At 49.4% G+C, this 19534-nt stretch overlaps 1 protein-coding gene across 7 annotated transcripts in view; it reads left to right on the forward strand.

Moving 5' to 3' along the window:
- The window catches only part of Arhgap23 (Rho GTPase activating protein 23), a 104050-nt gene extending 90369 nt beyond the window's left edge, over positions 1-13681 (forward strand). For 6 of the 7 annotated variants that reach the window (XM_029569441.1, XM_029569439.1, XM_029569440.1 and 3 more), the window contains 4 exons: positions 2116-2157; positions 2755-2851; positions 4732-4763; positions 11397-13681. In XM_029569441.1, the coding sequence (XP_029425301.1) occupies positions 2116-2157; positions 2755-2851; positions 4732-4763; positions 11397-12416 (1191 nt within the window). In that variant the 3' untranslated portion in view covers positions 12417-13681. Of the gene's footprint in view, positions 1-2115; positions 2158-2754; positions 2852-3244; positions 3268-4731; positions 4764-11396 lie in introns of all 7 variants that reach the window. The other variant, XM_029569444.1, reaches the window with a different exon arrangement.
- The last annotated feature ends 5853 nt before the right edge of the window (positions 13682-19534 follow it).

Genomic DNA, 19534 nt, shown 5'->3' on the forward strand with positions numbered 1-19534 from the left:
GAACTCACAGAGATCCGCCTGCCTCTACCTCCCAAGTGCTGGGATTAAAGTGTGTGCCACCATGCCTGGCTTATTATTTTTATTTTTTATGTGTACAAATGTACTGCCTGCATGTATGTGAGTGCACCCATGTCGTGCAATGCTGCAGAGGTCAGAAGAGGGCGTCTGATTCCCCTGGAACTGGAGTTAAGGATGGTTCTTCGTCACCATGTGAGTGCTGGGAATGGAACCTGGGTCCTCTGCAAGAGCAGTCAGTGCTCTTAACCGCTGAGCCATCTCTCCTGCCCCAGACATCTGGGTTTTTATGTGTAGTGCTTTTATTGTGATATAGTGCTACACATCTCTACATATATATCATTGGCATGTTTCTTGACATGTGAAGACTTGAGGGGGCTTTTGCTCTTTTAAAATTATTGTTATTTCTCAGGGGCTGGAGAGAGAGCGCAGCGGTTAAGAACACTGACTGTTCTTGCAGAAGACCCAGGTTTGAATCCCAGCACCTACCTGGCAGCTAACAGCTGTTCATAACTCCAGTTCCATGGGATCTGACAGTCTCTTCTGTCCTCTGCAGATGTTGCATGACACGGGTGCACTTACCTACATGTAGGCAATACATGCATACACATAAAATAAAAATAATAAAATAGCCGGGCGTGGTGGCTCACGCCTTTAATTCCAGCACTTGGGAGGCAGAGGCAGGTGGATCTTTGTGAATTTGAGGCCAACCTGGTCTACATAGTGAGTTCCAGGATAGCTGGGGCTACCGGGAGACCCTGTCTCAAAAAGACCAAAAAAAAAAAATTTTAATTATTGTTATTTAACATGCCATTATGAGCAGAGAGCATTGACTGTGAAGGGCTGACCCTGAGGAGTATTGAGAGTCCCATGGTAGCCCAGGGTAGGCTTGGTTTTTAAATGAGTCATGTGTGTTCAAAGGACTGCATTCTAATGGTTGAGGGTAAGGTCCCAAGTATGTCCACTAGTTCAGATTTATCTATTGAGTCATCCCAAGAATTGGTTATTTTAATTTTTTTTTTTTTTTTTTTTTTCTTTTTGAGACAGGGTCTTGGGGGACCCAGACCCCAGCTATTCTGGAACTCACTATGTAGACCAGGCTGGCCTCGAACTCACAAAGATTCGCCTGCCTCTGTCTCCCAAGTGCTGGGATTAAAGGTGTGTGCCACCACGCCTGGCAAAAATAAATATCTTAATGAAAAGAAATCTGGTTTCAAGATGCTGTTCTTTCAGACAGAGAGCGCTACTTCCTTGTCCTTCTGCACCTGGTGCTGCTGCGAGTTCTGGATAACTTAGTCATTTGTAAGCAATCTGAACAAAGATTCTCAAATGTGAGGTTTTTACTTTATGTTTTATCTTGTTTTGCTTTGATATATTTTTTTTAAAGACGAGGTCTTATTCTGTAGCCCTGGCTGGCCTTGAACTTGACTATAGCTTAGGCCGGCCTTGAACTCATGGCAGTTCTCCTGCCCCAGTCTCCCAGATGTCAAGCTTACAGGCATGAGCCACCACAACTGGCATATTTGGCATTTATGAGAAAGCTCTTGCCTGTCTGTCATTGAGGGAACCTGACACCTGTTTCCAGGTTTATTCCTTTCCTGGATAGTGTGACAGCCCAGTTGTCAGTGTGGAGCCAGGGATGTGGAAGCCACTTGCCCTACCTGCTTTGCCTGCCCTGCCTGCTCTGCCTGCCAGGTGTGCTCAGCTCCAGCAGCTGCCTGGCTTTCTCTTGTCAATGCTCCTGGCCTCCACTAGAAGGCGCTGCTGCCTAGGCCTTTTGGCTGACTGTAGTTGGGGAGGGGGGTTGTGCATCATAGTGCTGAGCCCAGGAATGTTTAGTGATAAAACTGTCACCTGTCTGTGGTGGGCTCTCCCCAATTTAGGGCTGTTTCTCTCCCACACAGAGGTCCCACCTTGTCTCTCCCTAAGGGTTTTTGTAGAGCCTCCTGAGCCCTCTCTCCAGGGGGCTTATTCAAACGAGGGGTACTCCTTGGGCCTGTGGGTCCTCTAGCAGTCAGGCTGAAGAAGCAATGTCTGTCTCTCTGTCTTGCCTCAGCTCTCACCTTACTGATTGCACCCTGTCCTTTGTCTTCTCTGCAGTCAGACTGGTTCTTCAGTGATGACGAGGACAAAGGAGAAAGAGTAAGTGAAGGGAGGGTAGATGAGGTCTGGTCTAGGGTGGGCAGCAAGATTCCAGCAGAGAAGGGTCCTTGGCCTAAGGCACCATCATTGTAATGGAGGAGACACAATCCTTCCCAAGAGCTTCCAGTCACATTGGGGAGATACTGGTTGAGCTCTGAGGAAACCCAGTCCAGTAAACACAGGCAATCCCTGCCCTCCAGTCCAAGAATGTGGAACAGAGCCAGGTGTGGTGGTTCACATCTTTAATCCCAGCACTTGGGAGGCAGAAGTAGGTTGATCTCTGTGAGTTCAAGACCAACCTGATCTACATAGTGAGACTACATTGTTCCAGGCTGCATAGTGAGACTAAATGATGTGGGATGGTCCAGTCTGATAGCAGAGACAAGACACTCACCCCCCAAGCTGAGGGAGCCTTTGGGATGCCATCCTGGTATAGGAAACAGGATGACCAGTTTTGTCAAGTACTTACCTGTAAGGCCTGCTCTCAAGAGGGCCACCTATTGAGGAAACATGGGTCCTGTCATCAGGCCACCCTATTCTGAGGTTATCAGATGGTTATCTGAAATACAGTTGACTGAGCCTTCCTCCTGTTTGCAGACCCCTGTGGATGACAAAGAGCCACAGTCAGTGCCCAACATCGAATACCTCCTGCCCAACATTGGCAGGACAGTGCCACCCAGTGATCCAGGCTCAGGTGAGTGCAAGGTCTGGGAGGGGAGAGATTGGGTGGGTGTTCTGCTCTACCTTCCTGAGGGTCCTGGTACTTGGCCAGATGCCCAGCTTCCCTGTCCTGACCCTATGGGCCTGGCTTCCCAGCATCTCAAGACAGGCTGTGGTGGGCCTTTCCCTTTTCTGGGGACACTCAGCTGCCTTTCTGCTCAGTGTCCCCTGGCCTTTGTTTGGCCTTCTTCACTGGTCTATCTCCTGAGCCCTTAATTTCTCACAGGCTGGCGGTATTCTGGGCACATTCCTCTTTTTAATTTTTCTTCCTTTTCTCCTTTGCACCCTATCCCTCCCTCTTTTCCCTCTGCTCTCCTCCCCTCTTCCATCCTACCTTCCCCTCTTCTTTTCCTGCCCCCCACTCCAGCGGACCTGTTGGAGATTTAAAGGGTACAGTGTGGCGTCGCGGCCTCGGTCACTAACAGTGGCGGGTGATTATAAGAAGGCTGGGCAGGCGTGAACAGCAGACATGTTCCCCAGCAGTGAGGATCTCACCCTGACATAGCAGTTGCCAGTGCTGGTCACAAGGGACTCTCGGTCTCACCCTGCTCCCTCCTGTTCCCGTGCCTCTGTCCTGGAAACCTGGATGGCTGCCCTTCCTAGCCCCTGAGCTCTGTGGCCTCTCTGCAGAGTAACCACTTCGGGTTAACCAGGATGAGGGAAGCTCAGCAGGGACCAGTGATGCCACCTCTAGAAGCCACTTTAGAGTAACAGCTCCTACCTCAGTTCAAGCCCTGGTCACTCAACCTGGAAGTCCTGTTCCAGGGACCTCAGAGCAGAGGACAGATGACTTCTTTTCTCAGAGGCAAATAAGTGGTCCCTTCCCTTCTTGACCCCAGCTACTAGCTCCTCCCACACTGTGGTTGTGCTGCTGCATGTCCAATTCCTGTCCCAGAGAGAGAGCCCCACAGCAGCTCTGGTTATAAGGTACAGGCTGGGGGTGGGGCAGAGAGGAGCCCCCGTCTCTTCTAATCACCTGCTGCCGCCTGCCCAGTGTGTGTCCAGTGTGGTCAGCCATTCTTGCTCTTCTCACCATGTGCAGGGGGAGGGGGCTGGGGAGGGGCCTCTAACCTGCCTGCCAGAGTGTGGATTAACCGCACCTGCTTGCTATCCCAGAAGGCCTTTGGACCAACCTGCTTCCTCTCCAACCTTGGAGAGGACATTGCCAGGTCTTGTTATCGGGTACCTATCTGGTGCCTACCCATTCAAGAATACTAAGGAGGAGTGGGACCTAGTCCCACAGATGTGATGACTTTGACTGGTTTAAAAGGGGACCTTGCCCCTTAAGGGCAGGTTGATGTTGGCTCTGTCACCAGCCCACTGTGCTCCCTGTGTCCCTTCCCACCTCATTTTCTGCTCCTTTACTTGATAAGTGTGGTCCCTCTTCCGTCTCATGTCTTGGGGGTGAGGCACCCATTTCTTTGTGCACCATGTGGTCTCCATGTCTCCAGAGCATCTGTGATCTGCTGTGTTGCACCATTGTGGTTTCTGTGGACTGCATCTGATACTGGCATTTTCTCTCCAGTGCTTCAGACTAACAGGGCAGGAGGAGGAGGGGAGGTCCAAAGAAAAGCCTCCTTTGTCTTCAGCCCTGGGCAAATGGTGGCCCAGAGGCCTGCAGTCTGATGTCACTTCCTGCCTCCGAAAAAAATGGTGGTGGATATAATTTTCTGCTTCTGCCCAATCCATAGAAAATGCCAGCAGCAGAACCAATCGCACTGCTAGGGCCTGGGGAGAATGCCCTCGTTTATGAACCTTTGAGGCAAGGGAAACATGTTCGCACGTTTCAGACTTCTTTTGCCCGGTCTAATTTCCAGTTTTGGTGTTTTTGTTTTTCTTCTCTTTCCCCAACAGATTCTACCACTTGCAGTTCAGCCAAGTCCAAGGTAAGTGCCAAGGCTTTCTAAAGGCTTTCACCCCATACAAGACAGCCGCTTTGGCATCAGGTCAAGAGAATTAAAAGAATGGTGGCTAGATAACCTAGGCTACATAGTTCCAGGCTAGCCAGAGCTACATAGCAAGTCCTTTTCTCAAAACAAAACAAAACAAAACAAAACAAAACAAAACAAAACAAAACAAAACAAGAGGGATCTGTGGGAGAGCCTAACTGAGCAGAAAGAAGGGATAATAAAGAGGAAAGGCTGAGCGGGGTGGTGCACGCCTTTGATCCCAGCACTCAGGAGGCAGAGGCAGGCAGCAATCCAGGCCAGCGTGGTCTATATAATGAGTTCCAGGCCAGCTGGGGCTACAGGGAGACCCTGTTTCAAAAAAACCAAGAAAAAAATTTTAAATGAATTACATTTATTTAGTGAGTATGTATATGTGTCTGTACGTGTGTGTGTGTGTGCCATGATACATGTGTGGAGGTCAGAAGACAACCTTCAGGAGTTGCCTGCTTTCCACCCTCTAGGTCCCAGGTTGAACTCAGGTTGTCAGGCTTGGCAGCAAGCTTGTTTTCCTGCCCAGCCATTTATTTATTTATTTTTGAGCTGGTCTCTATGTAGTCCAAACTTGTGACCTTCCTGCCTGTTTCCTGGGTCCTGGGATTATAGGTGTACACCACCATGCCTGGCTTGTTTATTTTAAATAATTTATTTAAATAGCTTTATAATGTATTAATTTATTAAATATAAAATAGTATAATTTAAATATAGTCTCCCATTACACAATGACATTTTGGTCAACAGTTGAGTCACATGTATGAAAGTGGACCTGTACAACCTAGATGTATAGTAGATTAATACTGTCAGGTTTATGTCAGTACACACTATGATGTTCACACAGTGATGAAATCATCTCCTGGCATATTTCTCACAATGTATCCTCACCATCAAGAGACCCACAGTAACCCACAACTATGTTTGTCTAGTATTTAAATAATTATTTAAATTATATTTAGGGGATGGGGGGATGGCTCAGCCATTAAGAGCACATACTGCCCTTGTAGAGGACCAGAGTTCAGTTCCTGGCACCCATATAAGGTAGCTCACATCTGCCTGTAACTCCAGGTCCAGGGGATCTGATGCCCTCTTCTGGCCTTCATGGGTACCCACATGGCATGTGCACATGCAGCACACACATACACATAAATCATAAAAATAATTAAAATAAACCTAAAAAATGGTATTTAATTGCTTACATTAAAATACTACCATAGGGGCTGAAGATCAGGCTCAGGGGTTAAAACACTTACTGCTCTTGCAAAGGACCCAGGTTTGGTTTCCAGCAACTACATGGCAGCTAATACCACCTGTATCTAAAGTTCCAGGAGACCTGACATCCTTTGTAAACACCAGGTACAAATCTGGTACACATTCATACACACAGACACTCATACATACACATAAAATAAAAATAAATCTTAAAAAAAATACTATCAATTCTCCACAATTGCTTCCAAAAAATAGAAGAGGCAGGGATACTTTCCAGCTCATTCTATGATGCCAGCATTACCCTGATATCTAAGGCCGCCAGTGTCTCTGGAAATAGGGTTATTCATTTAGTCACACTACAAACCCTAATTGAACCTCCCCTGCATGGCAGCACTGTGCTTAGTACTGAGGCTAGAAGGAGCTGAGTGGATAGGCTTCTGGCCTTATGAGGCTTATTTTGGAATGGATTCTGGCATTGCGCCAGTGAGTAAATGGCACTAGCTGGATGAGGTCTTGGGGCACGGTGGAGGCAGAAGTCAGATCACATTCACAGGTCTTGGGAGATCTAGATAGAAGCCTGAGCAGACATGAGAAGCCTAGCAGTGAAGAAATGTTCAGATGTGCAAAGCCATGTGAGTAAAGAGAACTCTGTGTGAGAAGAGGTGGGACAGAGCCCCCAGGCAGAAGACACCTACCTGCCCAGGGTAGCCCAAGGCAGGGGGCAGGTTTGCAGAGTTGGATAGTGGGGTACCCCCAGCTGATGGCTCTTCTTTCCAGGAAGTAGGTGAGGACCTCAGCTCTGAGTGAGCAGGGCAGATTTGGACGAAGTAAAAGTCTGAAATGGGTTTCAGGAAGCCAAGGGCATTTCCCAAAGGAGCTGAGAAGCCTCATAGGCAGGGTGGAGGTCTCGGAAGGCTGTGCCCCCACCCTCCAGCCATCTGCATGCCTGACAGCCCTCTTGACCTGTAAGAGAGCTCCCTAGGCAGAAGCCTCCTCATTGTCCCCTACAACCTCACCTATCTGCAACAGATATTTCCTTACTGCTTCCCTAAAGCCTCCAGGTCTAGAATTTTGGCTTCCCCAGATTCTGGGCCTGCCTGATCCCTGTGTTAGCCTGGGGGCTCCTGAGGAGTTCCTCTGTTTAACCACAGAGCCTCAGACATATATAGAGTATACTTTTGAGAAAATGCTTCTGCTGTAAATGGACTCAGATTTCTATGACCCTGGTGAGTTATTCAATCAGCAGTGTGAGGCAAGAGAAGTGAATTTAGGGAACTTCCTGGGTGCCAGCAGCTGTGCACTTTTCACCCACACCTACTTCATGCCAACCTTACCAAAGACCCTTGAATTCTGTGCCATCCTCATCTTATAGCTAGGAAAGCTAATACTCAGAGTTCAAGTAACTAGAAGTTTGAGCATGTTCTCAGGCATCAAAGGGTGGGAGCTGGTCAGGTGGCCTCTTTTCCTTGGTGAATGCTTTGGGGTCCCAGTTTTGACCTCTGCTTTCAGGATTGGTGTGTTACTTGCTTTGGGGCATGGGCTATTCTCAACATGAGTATAAAACAGCTAGTTAAGCACCTGAGAAACTGAGGCACAGGCCAGGCTGCCAGTTTAAGTCACAGGAATAACTGTCACAAGGACAGAGACTTCGAATTGTGTACAGCACGTGGTCTCTGCAGTATAATCCATTGGGGATGCTGAGAGTCAGATTCCAGAGAGAAGGCACCAGTCATCTTGGACATGAGGTCCTGGTCCCCCAGCCAGTTGTGAGTTCCTAAGGGTAGTGACCATATCTGTATGGTGCTGGAGACTCACCACTGCCAGCCTCTGGCTGCTGCCTGACTCCAAAATCAGTGGCTGTCCAATGTGTTCACCAGAGCCTTGTTGGGGTCAATACCATCAACAGGTCGGGGGAACCACAGGGCAGACCGCTCTTCTCTTTTCTTTCACTCATCTGGGATTTTCAAGAGGGTTCTATTTGAGCAGAAGGGTCCCAGGCCTATCACAAGCCATGTTCTAGTCTTTCCCCCAGGCTGAGTGCACCAAGGTACTGTGAGCACTCTAAATTACAATTATACCGTGATGCTTCCTCCCTGTGAGGATGGTTTTGACTGTTCCTGACAGGAATGCAGGCCAGGGCATAGCACAAACTCCCAGCTCTTGCTGTGGCTCCAGAATATCACCCAGAAGTCCAAATTCCATGAGGATAGGGTCTGTTTTTTTCTTCTCCCACACAGTTCTATACACAGCCCACAGCAAGCAGCCCAAGGCTCGCTCCTCCATCCCCCGCTGGGCTATCTGGCTTCCACAGCACTGCCTCAACCCACTGTACCACAGGTTTCTTGTCCCTTCAGCCTGTCCTAAGCTCCAGAAGTGACCTCTCTCTGACCCTAAAAGAGAATTACCTGTGAAAAACTACACACACTGGAAAGAAGGATTTCTTTCTCCTTATACACTTTGAGTCTCAGATAACTTCAAAAATCAGAGGAAAGCTGTGCACCCTTGCTCCAGAAGGACCTACACACAAAGCCCCTGCAGCGAATTCACTGAGGCTCAGAGTGCAGACCCGTTGGGCTTCCAGTTTACAGCTTTTCTATGGAGCCTGTGATCAGTCATTGCTCTGCTTGCAGCGGCATTGGTTCAGTCCTCAGTGCTGCCTCCTGTCGCCAGTGATGCCTGAGTTTAAAATACCCATCCATACCAACAGCCACCATTGAGTGAGCACTCGCTACATCACTGGGCTCAGAATGCCGATCTCACAAATGCTCTGAGCTGGAGACAGTGGTATCCTTATTTTACAGGTAAGAACTTTTGTAGCTTGCCCCTAGGTCTCACAGTGCAAGGCACTAGCCCTTGCCTTCTGAGACAACCCCATTGATAACATCTTCCCAGCTGGTAACAGCTGTCAGCCCAAGTGTTAAAGAGTAAAGTTGATGGCCAGGAAAGGTATCTTAGTCAGCTTGTACTGCTATAACAAAGTAGCTTGTCTGGGTGGCTTAAACAGTGAATACTCAGAGCTGCAGAGATGGCTCAACGGTTAAGAGCTCTTACTGCTTTTCCACAGGAGCCCAGTTCAGTTCATAGCACCTGTGTTGGGCCGTTCACAACCACTGTAACTCCAGCCCCAAAGGGTCCAACACCTTCTGGTTTCCTTGGACACTTGAACATACATGGCAGACACACAGATACACACACACACATATATATATATATATATATATATATATATATATATATATATATATATATGAAAATCTTAAAAATGAATGCTTCCCATAGTTTTAGGAGCTTTAGAAACCCAAGTTCAAGGTGGTAGCAAGTTGGGTTCCTGTGAAGGCTCCATTCTGCTTTTTTAGGAACGCTGTCTTCACTGGTCCCAGTGAGAGGGAAAGGGAGGGGAGGGAAGAAGAGATTAATCAATTAATCCCATCATAGGGCCTCACACTCACGTCTTTGAAACCTAATTTTCTTCCAAAGGACTATCTCCAAATACCAATACAACTTTGGTGAGGGACATAGCAGTCCATAGCAATGGGTGAACTCAATTTTGCCTAAGGTGGCTCAGACTAGCCAGGTTCCTGAGAGCCCGCTCCAGGCCCACTCCTGGTATCTGGCAGTGTTCACATGCCTGCATTAAGCAAAAGCAAGCCTTCTAGAGTCCGATGCCACCATCCTCACTAACCTCTCCATAGAGCCTCCTTCTGGACACCTCCAGTGACAGGGCGCCTCATTCTAAGGTCACTATGGCAGGGAGACCTGCATCTGGCTCCTTGTCACTTAGGCTCATTGCTCCTGCTAGCCCTCAAGTTCCCTCTGGATTGCCATCTTTTCTTTCTGTGAATCTGCTGGCTCAGCAGTTCCTGAGAGAGATCACTGACCTTGTTGCACTGGAACCAGCTGGAATGAGGAGGGTAGTTTGATCCAATGATCCCACACATAGGATGAAGAAACAGTAAGGAATGCCAGACATGTCAAAGTGAAAATCACTTCATAGGAAGGATAGAGAGCCAGCATGATGGCTTGGCAGGTAAAGCACATGCTATACAAGCCTGACAACCTGAGTTTGATCCCTGCTACCCACCTAAGGGTGGAAAGAGAGAACTGACTCCACAAGGTTGTTCTCTGATTAACATACACACACACACACACACACACACACACACACACACATACACACACACAAATAATAATAGTAATAATAAAAATTTTTAAAGAAAGAAAAAAGGTTGGTAGGGCAGTCTCCAGAGTAGAGACTGGGTTGGAACTGGGGTCTGGGCACTAGGCTAGGGAGAAGTTGGTTCCAGGTTGTGAGGGGCAGAGTCATGCAATCTGGAGCAAAGCTGGGAGGAAATCAGTCCTGCTTCTGAGCCTCTTTAGTGGGAAGGGCTGGGTGGGGCAAGGGTGGAGATAGGGAGCCTGTCAGAAGGGGACCAAATGGCCCCTTAAAGACAATAGAGGCTGTTTGGAACACGTAGATGGGATAGTATAGCTCCACCTGGGTGGATTTAGGGTATGAACAGATACCAGATAGAGATGGATTCAGTTGGAAGAAGAGTCTGGAGCTCAAAGCAGAGTTTGGTGTGAGACAGAGTGACCTGGTATGGTGGTTGGGAGTAGTATTTTCCAGAAGACACACACAGAGGAGAGAAAGGGCCTGAGAACAGAGTCCTGGGAATGCCTTCAAGAAGCCAGAAGGCAAAATGGAGGTGGAAAGCAGGTCCAAAATGCTGTGATGGGCAGCAAGTCTGTCCTGGGCCTGCTGGACTGCCCAGACCAAAATAGCCATGGTGGTGTTTAACATTAAGAGCTGGTGTAAGTTAGACCAGTGGGCCCAGCAGGGGTTGGAAGGAGGGGCTCTTACCCAGGGGGTGGAAAAAGGAGGACTTGATTTGGAAAGGAAGGCTTCCCACATGGGGTGTGAGTGACAAGGTAAGGTGCTTACAGCCAAAGACCCTGCCTGTTGGGGACTGGTGTGCATGAAGTGCTGGCACCTGGGATCTCATACCAGAAGTGGGCTCAGATTGCCACAGTGCCACAGACTGTCATCCATGGTTCTAGCAGGATTTATCTGGGGCAGGACATAGACCCGGGAAGTGGCTGGGTGGGGGGGATGGGGGATGGGAATCCTCCTCAGCTCCCAGGAGAGTTGAGCTGGGGTTGGGATCAGAGGGGATGCTGACATGGAGGTAAGGGGGCCCTGGGGTGGTCCCTGGGTGGATGGTGACATTCCAGCTGACACGGAGTGGAGGGGAAACGTCTCATACGCTGGTGTGGGTACTGGTTTGGTTTGGGCGTGGATGCCGGGGTATGGGGTGGAGGTTGGAGGGTTGCCGAGGCCCTCCTCACCCTCACCGTCTCCCCGCACAGGGTTCCTGGGCCCCCAAGAAAGAGCCTTACACCCGGGAGATGCTGGCGATCTCCTTCATCTCAGCGGTCAACCGCAAGCGGAAGAAGCGGCGGGAAACGCGGGGCCTGGGCAGCAGTACCGACGACGACTCCGAGCAGGAGGCGCACAAGGCCGCAGCGGGGGCGCCTGCGACGCTCCAGCCACTCCAGAGCCAGCCGTTGGGCCCCAAAGCCGCGCAGGACCCTGGTCACCTCAGCCCCCCGACGGCGCCTGACGAGCGGCCTGCGGCGGACACGCGCTCCATCGTGTCCGGCTACTCCACTCTGTCCACCATGGACCGCAGCGTGTGCTCGGGCGCGGGCGGGCGGCGGGCGGGCGCGGGCGACGAGGCGGACGATGAGCGCAGCGAGCTGAGCCACGTGGAGACGGACACGGAGGGCTGCGCGGGCCCCGGGGGACGCCTGACTCGCCGGCCGTCCTTCAGCTCGCACCACCTCATGCCGTGCGACACGCTGGCGCGCCGCCGCCTGTCCCGAAGCCGCGCGGACGGTGAGGGCGCGGCCGCGGTCCGGGCGGGTCCCGGTGGCCCAGAGACGCCAGGCTCGGCTTCGTCCAGCAGCCAGGAGTCGCTGCGCCCCCCCGCGGCCGGCCCGGCGCTCGCCTCGAGACCTTCGCGCATGGAGGCCCTGCGCCTGCGCCTCCGCGGCACCGCCGACGACATGCTGGCGGTGCGGCTGCGGAGGCCGCTGTCCCCTGAGACGCGGCGGCGCCGGAGCAGCTGGCGGCGCCACACGGTGGTAGTGCAGAGCCCGATCACCGACCTCAACTTCAACGAGTGGAAGGAGCTGGGCGGAGGCGGCGCCTCGGAGCCCGCGGGCGCTCGAGCGCACAGTGACAACAAGGACTCCGGCCTCAGCAGCCTCGAGTCCACCAAGGCGCGGGCCTCGTCGGCCGTCTCGCTGCCGTCGGGAGACCCGGGGGTCCTGCAGGGCCAGCCCCCACGCCGCTCGGCTACCGCTCGCCTCCACCAGTGTCTGTGACACCTGCCGTCATCCTGCACCGCCCAGATCCCGGCCTCCCGCAGCCCCCCTGGGAAGCAGGCGTCCCCTCGGGTGCGGCAGGAGGATCCAGTCCTCCCGAAACTTCAGGGCGGTCCTGGTGCTGTGTGTTGGAGTTAGAAGGGGTGGGCAGAGAAGAAGCCAGAGCTGGACAGAGGGAGTTACCGGAAGAGAGTGGACCCCCCCCCGGAGAGGGGAGGGGCTGCTGGACTCTATGTCCCCCGGATATAGGCCTGAGTGGCCCTTTTCTGTGACTCCACTTAGGCACCCTGATGGACCATGGGGTGTGGGGAGAGAGCCCAAGTTTCAGACTGAAGGAAAGACAGGCCAGCTTTTGCTTATGTCCTCTGCCCTCCCCCATTAGCTCCTAGCCAAGGAGGGGGAGCGTGTGTCTGAGGAGAGGCTGTGTAAGGTTGGGTGGCTGTGGGAGATGGAGTTTGTGTGTGTGAGTGTGTGTAGTCATTGTGCAGAAGATGTCCCCAGTAGCAACTTCTACTCCAACCCCTTCATTCCCCTGCCTGTCCCCCAGCTAGGCCCCTGCCTTTGGTGTTTCCTGTCACCTTATCCCCATGCTGATCAGAGCCCAGGTGGGGGTTGAGGCCGCTCCACAGTCACCCCTCTAAAGCTCTTTGACCGTTGGACCTGCCTGCTCCCCAGTTTTGGGGGTCCAGGGTCCGCCCTGCAGCTGGCACCTTTCTCAGTGTTCCTTCCAGTTCGCCTGCTTACACAGCTCAGCACACAGATCCTCACCTTCTTCCCCTTAGGAGAGAACAGTCAGGAGCACTCTGTCTCTCACACACCAATTTATGGGGTCTGAGCTGGGCTGTTCCTGTAGGATGGGTGGGACCCAACTCCCCTTCTCCCCACATTGTAAATAAACCTCAGAGCACCAGCCCTCCCTCCACCCTCACTCATTCCAGGGACACCCCAGTGGAGGTTCGAACCCCACTACCCATCTGTCAGTCTTGGTTTATGCAAAGATTTGCTGTAAAGTCGATTTCTCTCCTCCCCTCCCTTTTATTGTAAATATTGTCTCTAATGTGTAACATATTATAAAGAATTTATAAGGATTTTAAAAGATGTTTTGCTCATTTTAAAAAGTGTTGTAACAGTGTTGGATAAAGCCCCCAGGTCCGCATGGCTCCTCCCACTGTGTCCTTGACACACCTCTCTAGGCAACAACTAAAATTTCCTGCTTCTGAAAAGTCCTGTCTACAGTCTATATCTTGGAAATAAATGGCCTTCCTCAGGCATAAATCATCTGTCTCACTTGTTTGGGATGGGGAGAGGGTCAGAGCAGGATTGGGATGGAGATCGGTAAGGTGCATGCCCTTGGAAGGAGGGCAGCTGGGCTGGGGAGTAAGGTGGAGGAAACTTACTCTTGGTGCCTTTTTGTGTCCCAGGAGAGTGGTATGAGCAGTGACAGGCATGCTGGGAGGTAGCGCGGCAGGCCTTCAGGCACACACGGCATACCAGCAGAGGCCAGGCAGTTGTGAGGCTCCTTGCTTCTCAGGCCTTCAGAGTGGCCTCCGGTACTACCCAGCAGTCAAGAGCCTTGGCCAGCTGTGACTATTGGCACTCCAGGCCCACGAAGTGTCACCACAGGACAGCACAGGGGTTGTCTACTCTCTCGGTTGTATGTGTAAGCTTACAGCATGGAGCAGGCTCCCTTCTGTCATGGCTGTGTAACTGCTCCTACCCCCATGTAAGCTAAGAACTTGGGTCTGTGCGGTTTTAGCACCCACAAGGGTTTTGTCCTAAATACACCTCCAACACTCTTGAGCTCAGTGCTATCACTGTATTCTGGATGTGAGGAAACTGAGGCACGGGGCAGGACATACCAAGCCTCTCTGCTAATAAGTGGTGGAACCAGACTGAGCCCAAGTCCAGAGAAGATACAAGGGTAGGGTTCCCAGCCCTGTGGTAGGGTTCCCACAGGTGGCTTACTGCAGGCTGTAGTAGACTTTAGAGAAATTCAAACTCATTCTCATTTTCAAAAACAAAGGAGAAACAAAAACACTTCTAGGTAAAGAAAAACTAAAGGGAATTCATTGCTGGCAGATCTACCATACAAACACATGAGAAAATGGACTTTAAGACACAATTTGTAACTAGGTACAAGGGCATTCAAAAATTACATATACGTGGTGGCGCACGCCTTTAATCCCAGCACTTGGGAGGCAGAGGCAGGTGTATCTCTGTGAGTTCAAGGCCAGCCTGGTCTACATAGTTCCAGGTCAGCTGGAGCTACAGGGAGACTCTGTCTCAAAAAGACAAGAAAAAAAAAAAAAAAGACATACAAATCAATTGAAGATAAAGCATATGTATTCCCAACAGAAACCAAAAATGCATGAAAACTCATAGGATTGAAAGGAAACTGAGCAATATGTGGCCCAACCATGTCCTAGGCTTTAAACAAGCCTCAACACATGCATAAGGAGGGAAATCATACAAAGCTTGTTCTCAATCACAATGGAATTAAATTACAAATTAAGAGAACTTAGGCCAATGAGCTAGCTCAGCACTGCACACATGTGGTGTACTTACATATATGCAGGCAAAACATATACATAAATTTAAATAAAATTTTTAAAAAAGATAGATGGCTGAGGGGCTGAGGAAGGATGTAGCTCAGTTGGCAGAGTACACAAAGTTCAATCCCAAGCATCACATAAACTGGGTGTGCTGACACATTCCTATAATCCCAGCACTTAGGAAGCAGGAGAATAAAACTTTCAGTGTATTCTGCTACATAGAAAGTTTGAGGCCAGCCTAGGATACAGAAGACCTTGTCTCCAAAATATATTGATAGAGGGCTGGGTGTGGTGCAACACACCTTTAATCCTAGCACTTGGGAGGCAGAGGCAGGTGGATCTCTGTGAATTTGAGGCCAGCCTGATGTATATAGTGAGTTCTGGGCCAGCTGGGGCTACAGGAAGACCCTGTCTCAAAAAGACCGAAAAAAAAAAATAGATCGATGATAGATGATGAGAGAGAGAGAAAGAAAGAAAGAAAGAGAGAGGGAGACTGGGCGTGATGGTGTGCGCCTTTAATCCCAGCACTTGGGAGGCAGAGGCAGGCGGATCTTTGTGAGTCGAGGCCAGCCTGATCTACATAGTGAGGTCCAGGACAGCTGGGGCTACAGGGAGACCCTGTCTCAAAAAAAAAGACCATATATATATATATATATATTAATATATATATAATCTAGAAATAGATAACAGATGATAGAGCAATGTCAGTACAAAAACGAGAATTGACAAAGATGTAGAGAAATTAAAGTCCCCTTAAATGGTTGGTGGGAATGGAAACTAGAGCTGCTGCTTTGGAAAACAGTGTGGCAGTTCCTCAAAATGTGAACCACAGAGGGCAGGTGCGATGACACGGCGGGTGGGATGCCTGCTGTACAGGACTGACAACCAAAACTCCATCCCCAGAACCCATGTGAAGTTAGAAGGAAATAACCAACTCCCAAAAGTTGTTTGACTTCCATACACATACTGTGGCACACGTGAGCCCCCCCGCCACCACCACGTACATAACACATACACATACCTGAACATTCATGTTCCAACAACATAAAGGTCAAGTAACTGATGCACACATAAATATCCCTGGAACATACACACTGGACAACTGCTTAGCTGGGAAAGGAATGAAGTACTGATCCCTGCTTTAACATAGATGGCCTTTGCAAACTTGATGCGAGAAAAGCCAGTACCTGCTGTGTGATTCTTCCATCATCCCTGTAAATCATTTAGAGAATCCATGCAGAAATAGATGAGTAATCAGGGAAGGAATGGGGTGACAGAGAGGAAGGAGCTGAAGTGAGGAGTGACAGTTTTGGGGGGTCAGAGTTTGGGGGATATTGAAGCTATTCTAAAGGCTGGATAGATGGCTCAGTGCTTAAGAGCACTGGCTGCTCTTGCAGAGGACCCAGGTTCGGTTCCCAGCACCCACATGACAGCTAACAACCGTCTGTAACTCCAGTTCCAGGGGATCTGACCCACTCTTCTGACCTCCACGGACAATGCACAACATTAGGTGCACGTACACACATATAGGCAATACACTTATACACATAAAATAAAAATAAATTTTTTAAAAAACTTTTTTGAGAATTTCATATGTGCATATAAGGTGTTTTGATCAAATCCAGGCCCACTCCCTCCCCTCCAACATCCCCATCATGTTTTTCTGACAATTTTGTGTACCCTTCCTTCCTTCCTTCCTTCCTTCCTTCCTTCCTTCCTTCCTTCCTTCCTTCCTTTCTCTTTCTTTCTTTTTAAATGGGGCTTTTGCTACTCTAACATTCGCCCCTCTGAAGGGTAACCCTAAAATCTTTTAGCGATTAGATAAGAACTCCCAAATACTTTTGACATTTTTGGCCTTTGGAACAGAGTATGTTGCTAAGAGGCCCAAGGACATTTTGACTTTTACCCAAGAAACTGGCTACTTTTCTTTGGGGTCTTTTTACCCTAACTGCCTAACCAATTCCTACCTCCTTTTTTGTGTTGTTGTTGTTGTTTGTTTTTTTGGACTTTTTGAGACAGGGTCTCCCTGTAGCCCCAGCTGTCCTGGAACTCACTATGTAGAGCAGGCTGGCCTTGAACTCTTATTCTTATTACATCATCCTCTGAAGAGGTTACCCAAACTGCTGATAGGAAATCAGGACACAGACCACTCTGGCTTCTTCCACGCTGAACAGGGACTCAGGGTGAGGCAATCGGGGTAACCCTTCAGTGGGTCTATCTAAAAGACTCCCAAATTGCATAACTCTTATCTGTAGGAAGAAATAAAATATTTTTAAAAAGAAAATATTCTAAAATTAGACTACAGTGTTGACTGCATATACCTGCAAATATACTAAAATTCACGTAGTTGTTAAATGGAGAAACTTTATGGCATGTGAAATGCACTTGAATGAAGTCATAAGGACAAACAGCAAGCTGTGCTCTAACTTAGCTTGCCGTCCACAGCTTTTATGTTTTCCTGGGAAACATGTCTTTAGGAAAACTCCAAATCTATTAGGGTTGAAGGAGAGGAGTAGGGGATTTTTCCTGCCCTTCAGGCAGTGGTGTGAATAAGATCATGATTATCAGGCCCAACTAAAGCATTTTGGGAGTTATGGGGTGAGTGGATGTGTAGTCACTGGTTGGAGAGAGTCCTAGGTTTCAGTCTGGGCCGTCATCTGTCACCACCAAGCCTCCAACATGCCATTCTCCTTTCCTCTGGGTTGTTATTAGCCATTACCAGTGAAAGCTGCAGAAGGAGACAACGCTGCAACAACTGGACACTTTCCTTCTTAAAATCTTCCAGTAGAATGGGGCTGAGAGATAGCTCAGTAGTTAAAATAAGTAGTGTTCTTGCAAAGGACCAGAGTTTGGTTACTAGTACCCACATAGGGTAGCTCACAACCACCTGTTACTCCAGCTCCAGGGGATCTGATGTCCTCTTCTGGCTTCCTCTGACATCTGCACTTATATGTACAAAACCACACACATATACATATAAAAATAAAATAAAATCTTTTTAAAAACCTTTCCATCATTTCCCATAGTTCCTAGAAGAAATGCAGTTCCCTGTTCCTGTCCCATGCTTCTGCCTGCCCCCCTGACCTGTCCTTTCTTGGGCTACTTGGGTTTTATTCATTTCCTAGAACTCACAGACTACTTCTCAACCCCAGCCCTCCCTTTAGCCTGGGACTCTCAGCTATCAGCTCCCATAAAGTCACTCCTATGTTTTTTGGTTTGGTTAGCTGATTTTTTAATATTTTATTATTTTTATTTTATGTGTATGAGTGTATTGCCTACATGTACGTATGTGCATCCATGCTGTGAAATGCCCACTGATGTCAGAGAAGGGAGTCAGATTCCCCTGGAACTGGAATTATGGACAGTTGTTAGCTGCTATGTAGGTGCTATGAATCAAATCTGGGTCCTCTACAAGAGCAGCCAGTGCTCTTAACTGCTGAGCTATCTCTCTAGCACCCCGGCCCCCTTATTTGAGACAGTCTCACTATGCAGCCCTGACTGACCTGGAACTCACTATGAAGATCGGGCCTCAAACTCACAGAGTCATCTGCCCCTGCCTCCTGAGTGCTGGGATTAAAAGCATGCACAACCATGCCCAGCTGGTTAGTTGATTTTATTGAGAGAAAGAGTCTTATACCTTAGCCCATGCCAGCCTTTAACAAGAGGTAATCCTCCTGCCTCAAGTGTGGAGATTGCTAGTGCGAACCATATCTTATTTTTTTAATGTATGATTGTTTTGCCTGCATGTATGTAAGTGCACCCATGTGTACACTGTCCACGAAGGCCAGAAGAGGGCCTGGAACTGGAGTCACAAACAGTTCTTAGCCACCATATAGGTGCTGGGAAACAAACCCTGGTCCTCTGCAAGAGCAGCCAGTGCTGCTGAGTCATCTCTCCAACTTGTTCCTAAACAAGGTCTCACTTTATAGTCCAGACTAGTTCCAGATCCTCCTGCTTCAGCATATCACCCCAAAACTGGTATTACAGGCATGAGCTACCGTCTCAGCCCACTCTAAGGACTCTGTTAGAGGACAACTTTCGGGAGTCGGTCCTCTCCCTTAACCATGTGGGCCCAGGGTATTTACCTAATGAGCATTTTTACTGTCCTTATTTGAATTTTTTCAAGACAGGGTCTCATATATCCCAGGCTGGCCTCAAGCTCACTATGTAACTCTGTCTGGTCTTGATTCCCAATCCTCCTGCTGCCACCTCCCAAGTGGTGGGATCACAGGCACGTGTACCACACTGGGCTCCACTCCTCATTTAAAGAGGGGGAGCTGGAAAGATGACTCAGTGGTTAAAAGCACTGGCTGCTCTTGCAGAGGACCCAGGTTTGGGAAGCTAACAACCATCCCTAACTCCAGCTCCAAGGTGTGCTGGATGCTTTAGTTGTCAACTTGACACACCTGGGTTGAGGGAGCCTCAACTGGGGAATTGTCTCCATTGCACTGGCCTGTGGCCATGTCTGTGGGGGAATTTTCTTGATTGTTGAGTGATGTGGGACGTCCCAGCCCACTGTGGGTGGTGCCACCCCTGGGCAGGTGGGCCTGTATTGTATAAGAAAGC

This window comes from Nannospalax galili, unplaced genomic scaffold, assembly GCF_000622305.1.
Source record: "Nannospalax galili isolate Female #2095 unplaced genomic scaffold, S.galili_v1.0 scaffold1382, whole genome shotgun sequence".
Taxonomy (NCBI): domain Eukaryota; kingdom Metazoa; phylum Chordata; class Mammalia; order Rodentia; family Spalacidae; genus Nannospalax; species Nannospalax galili.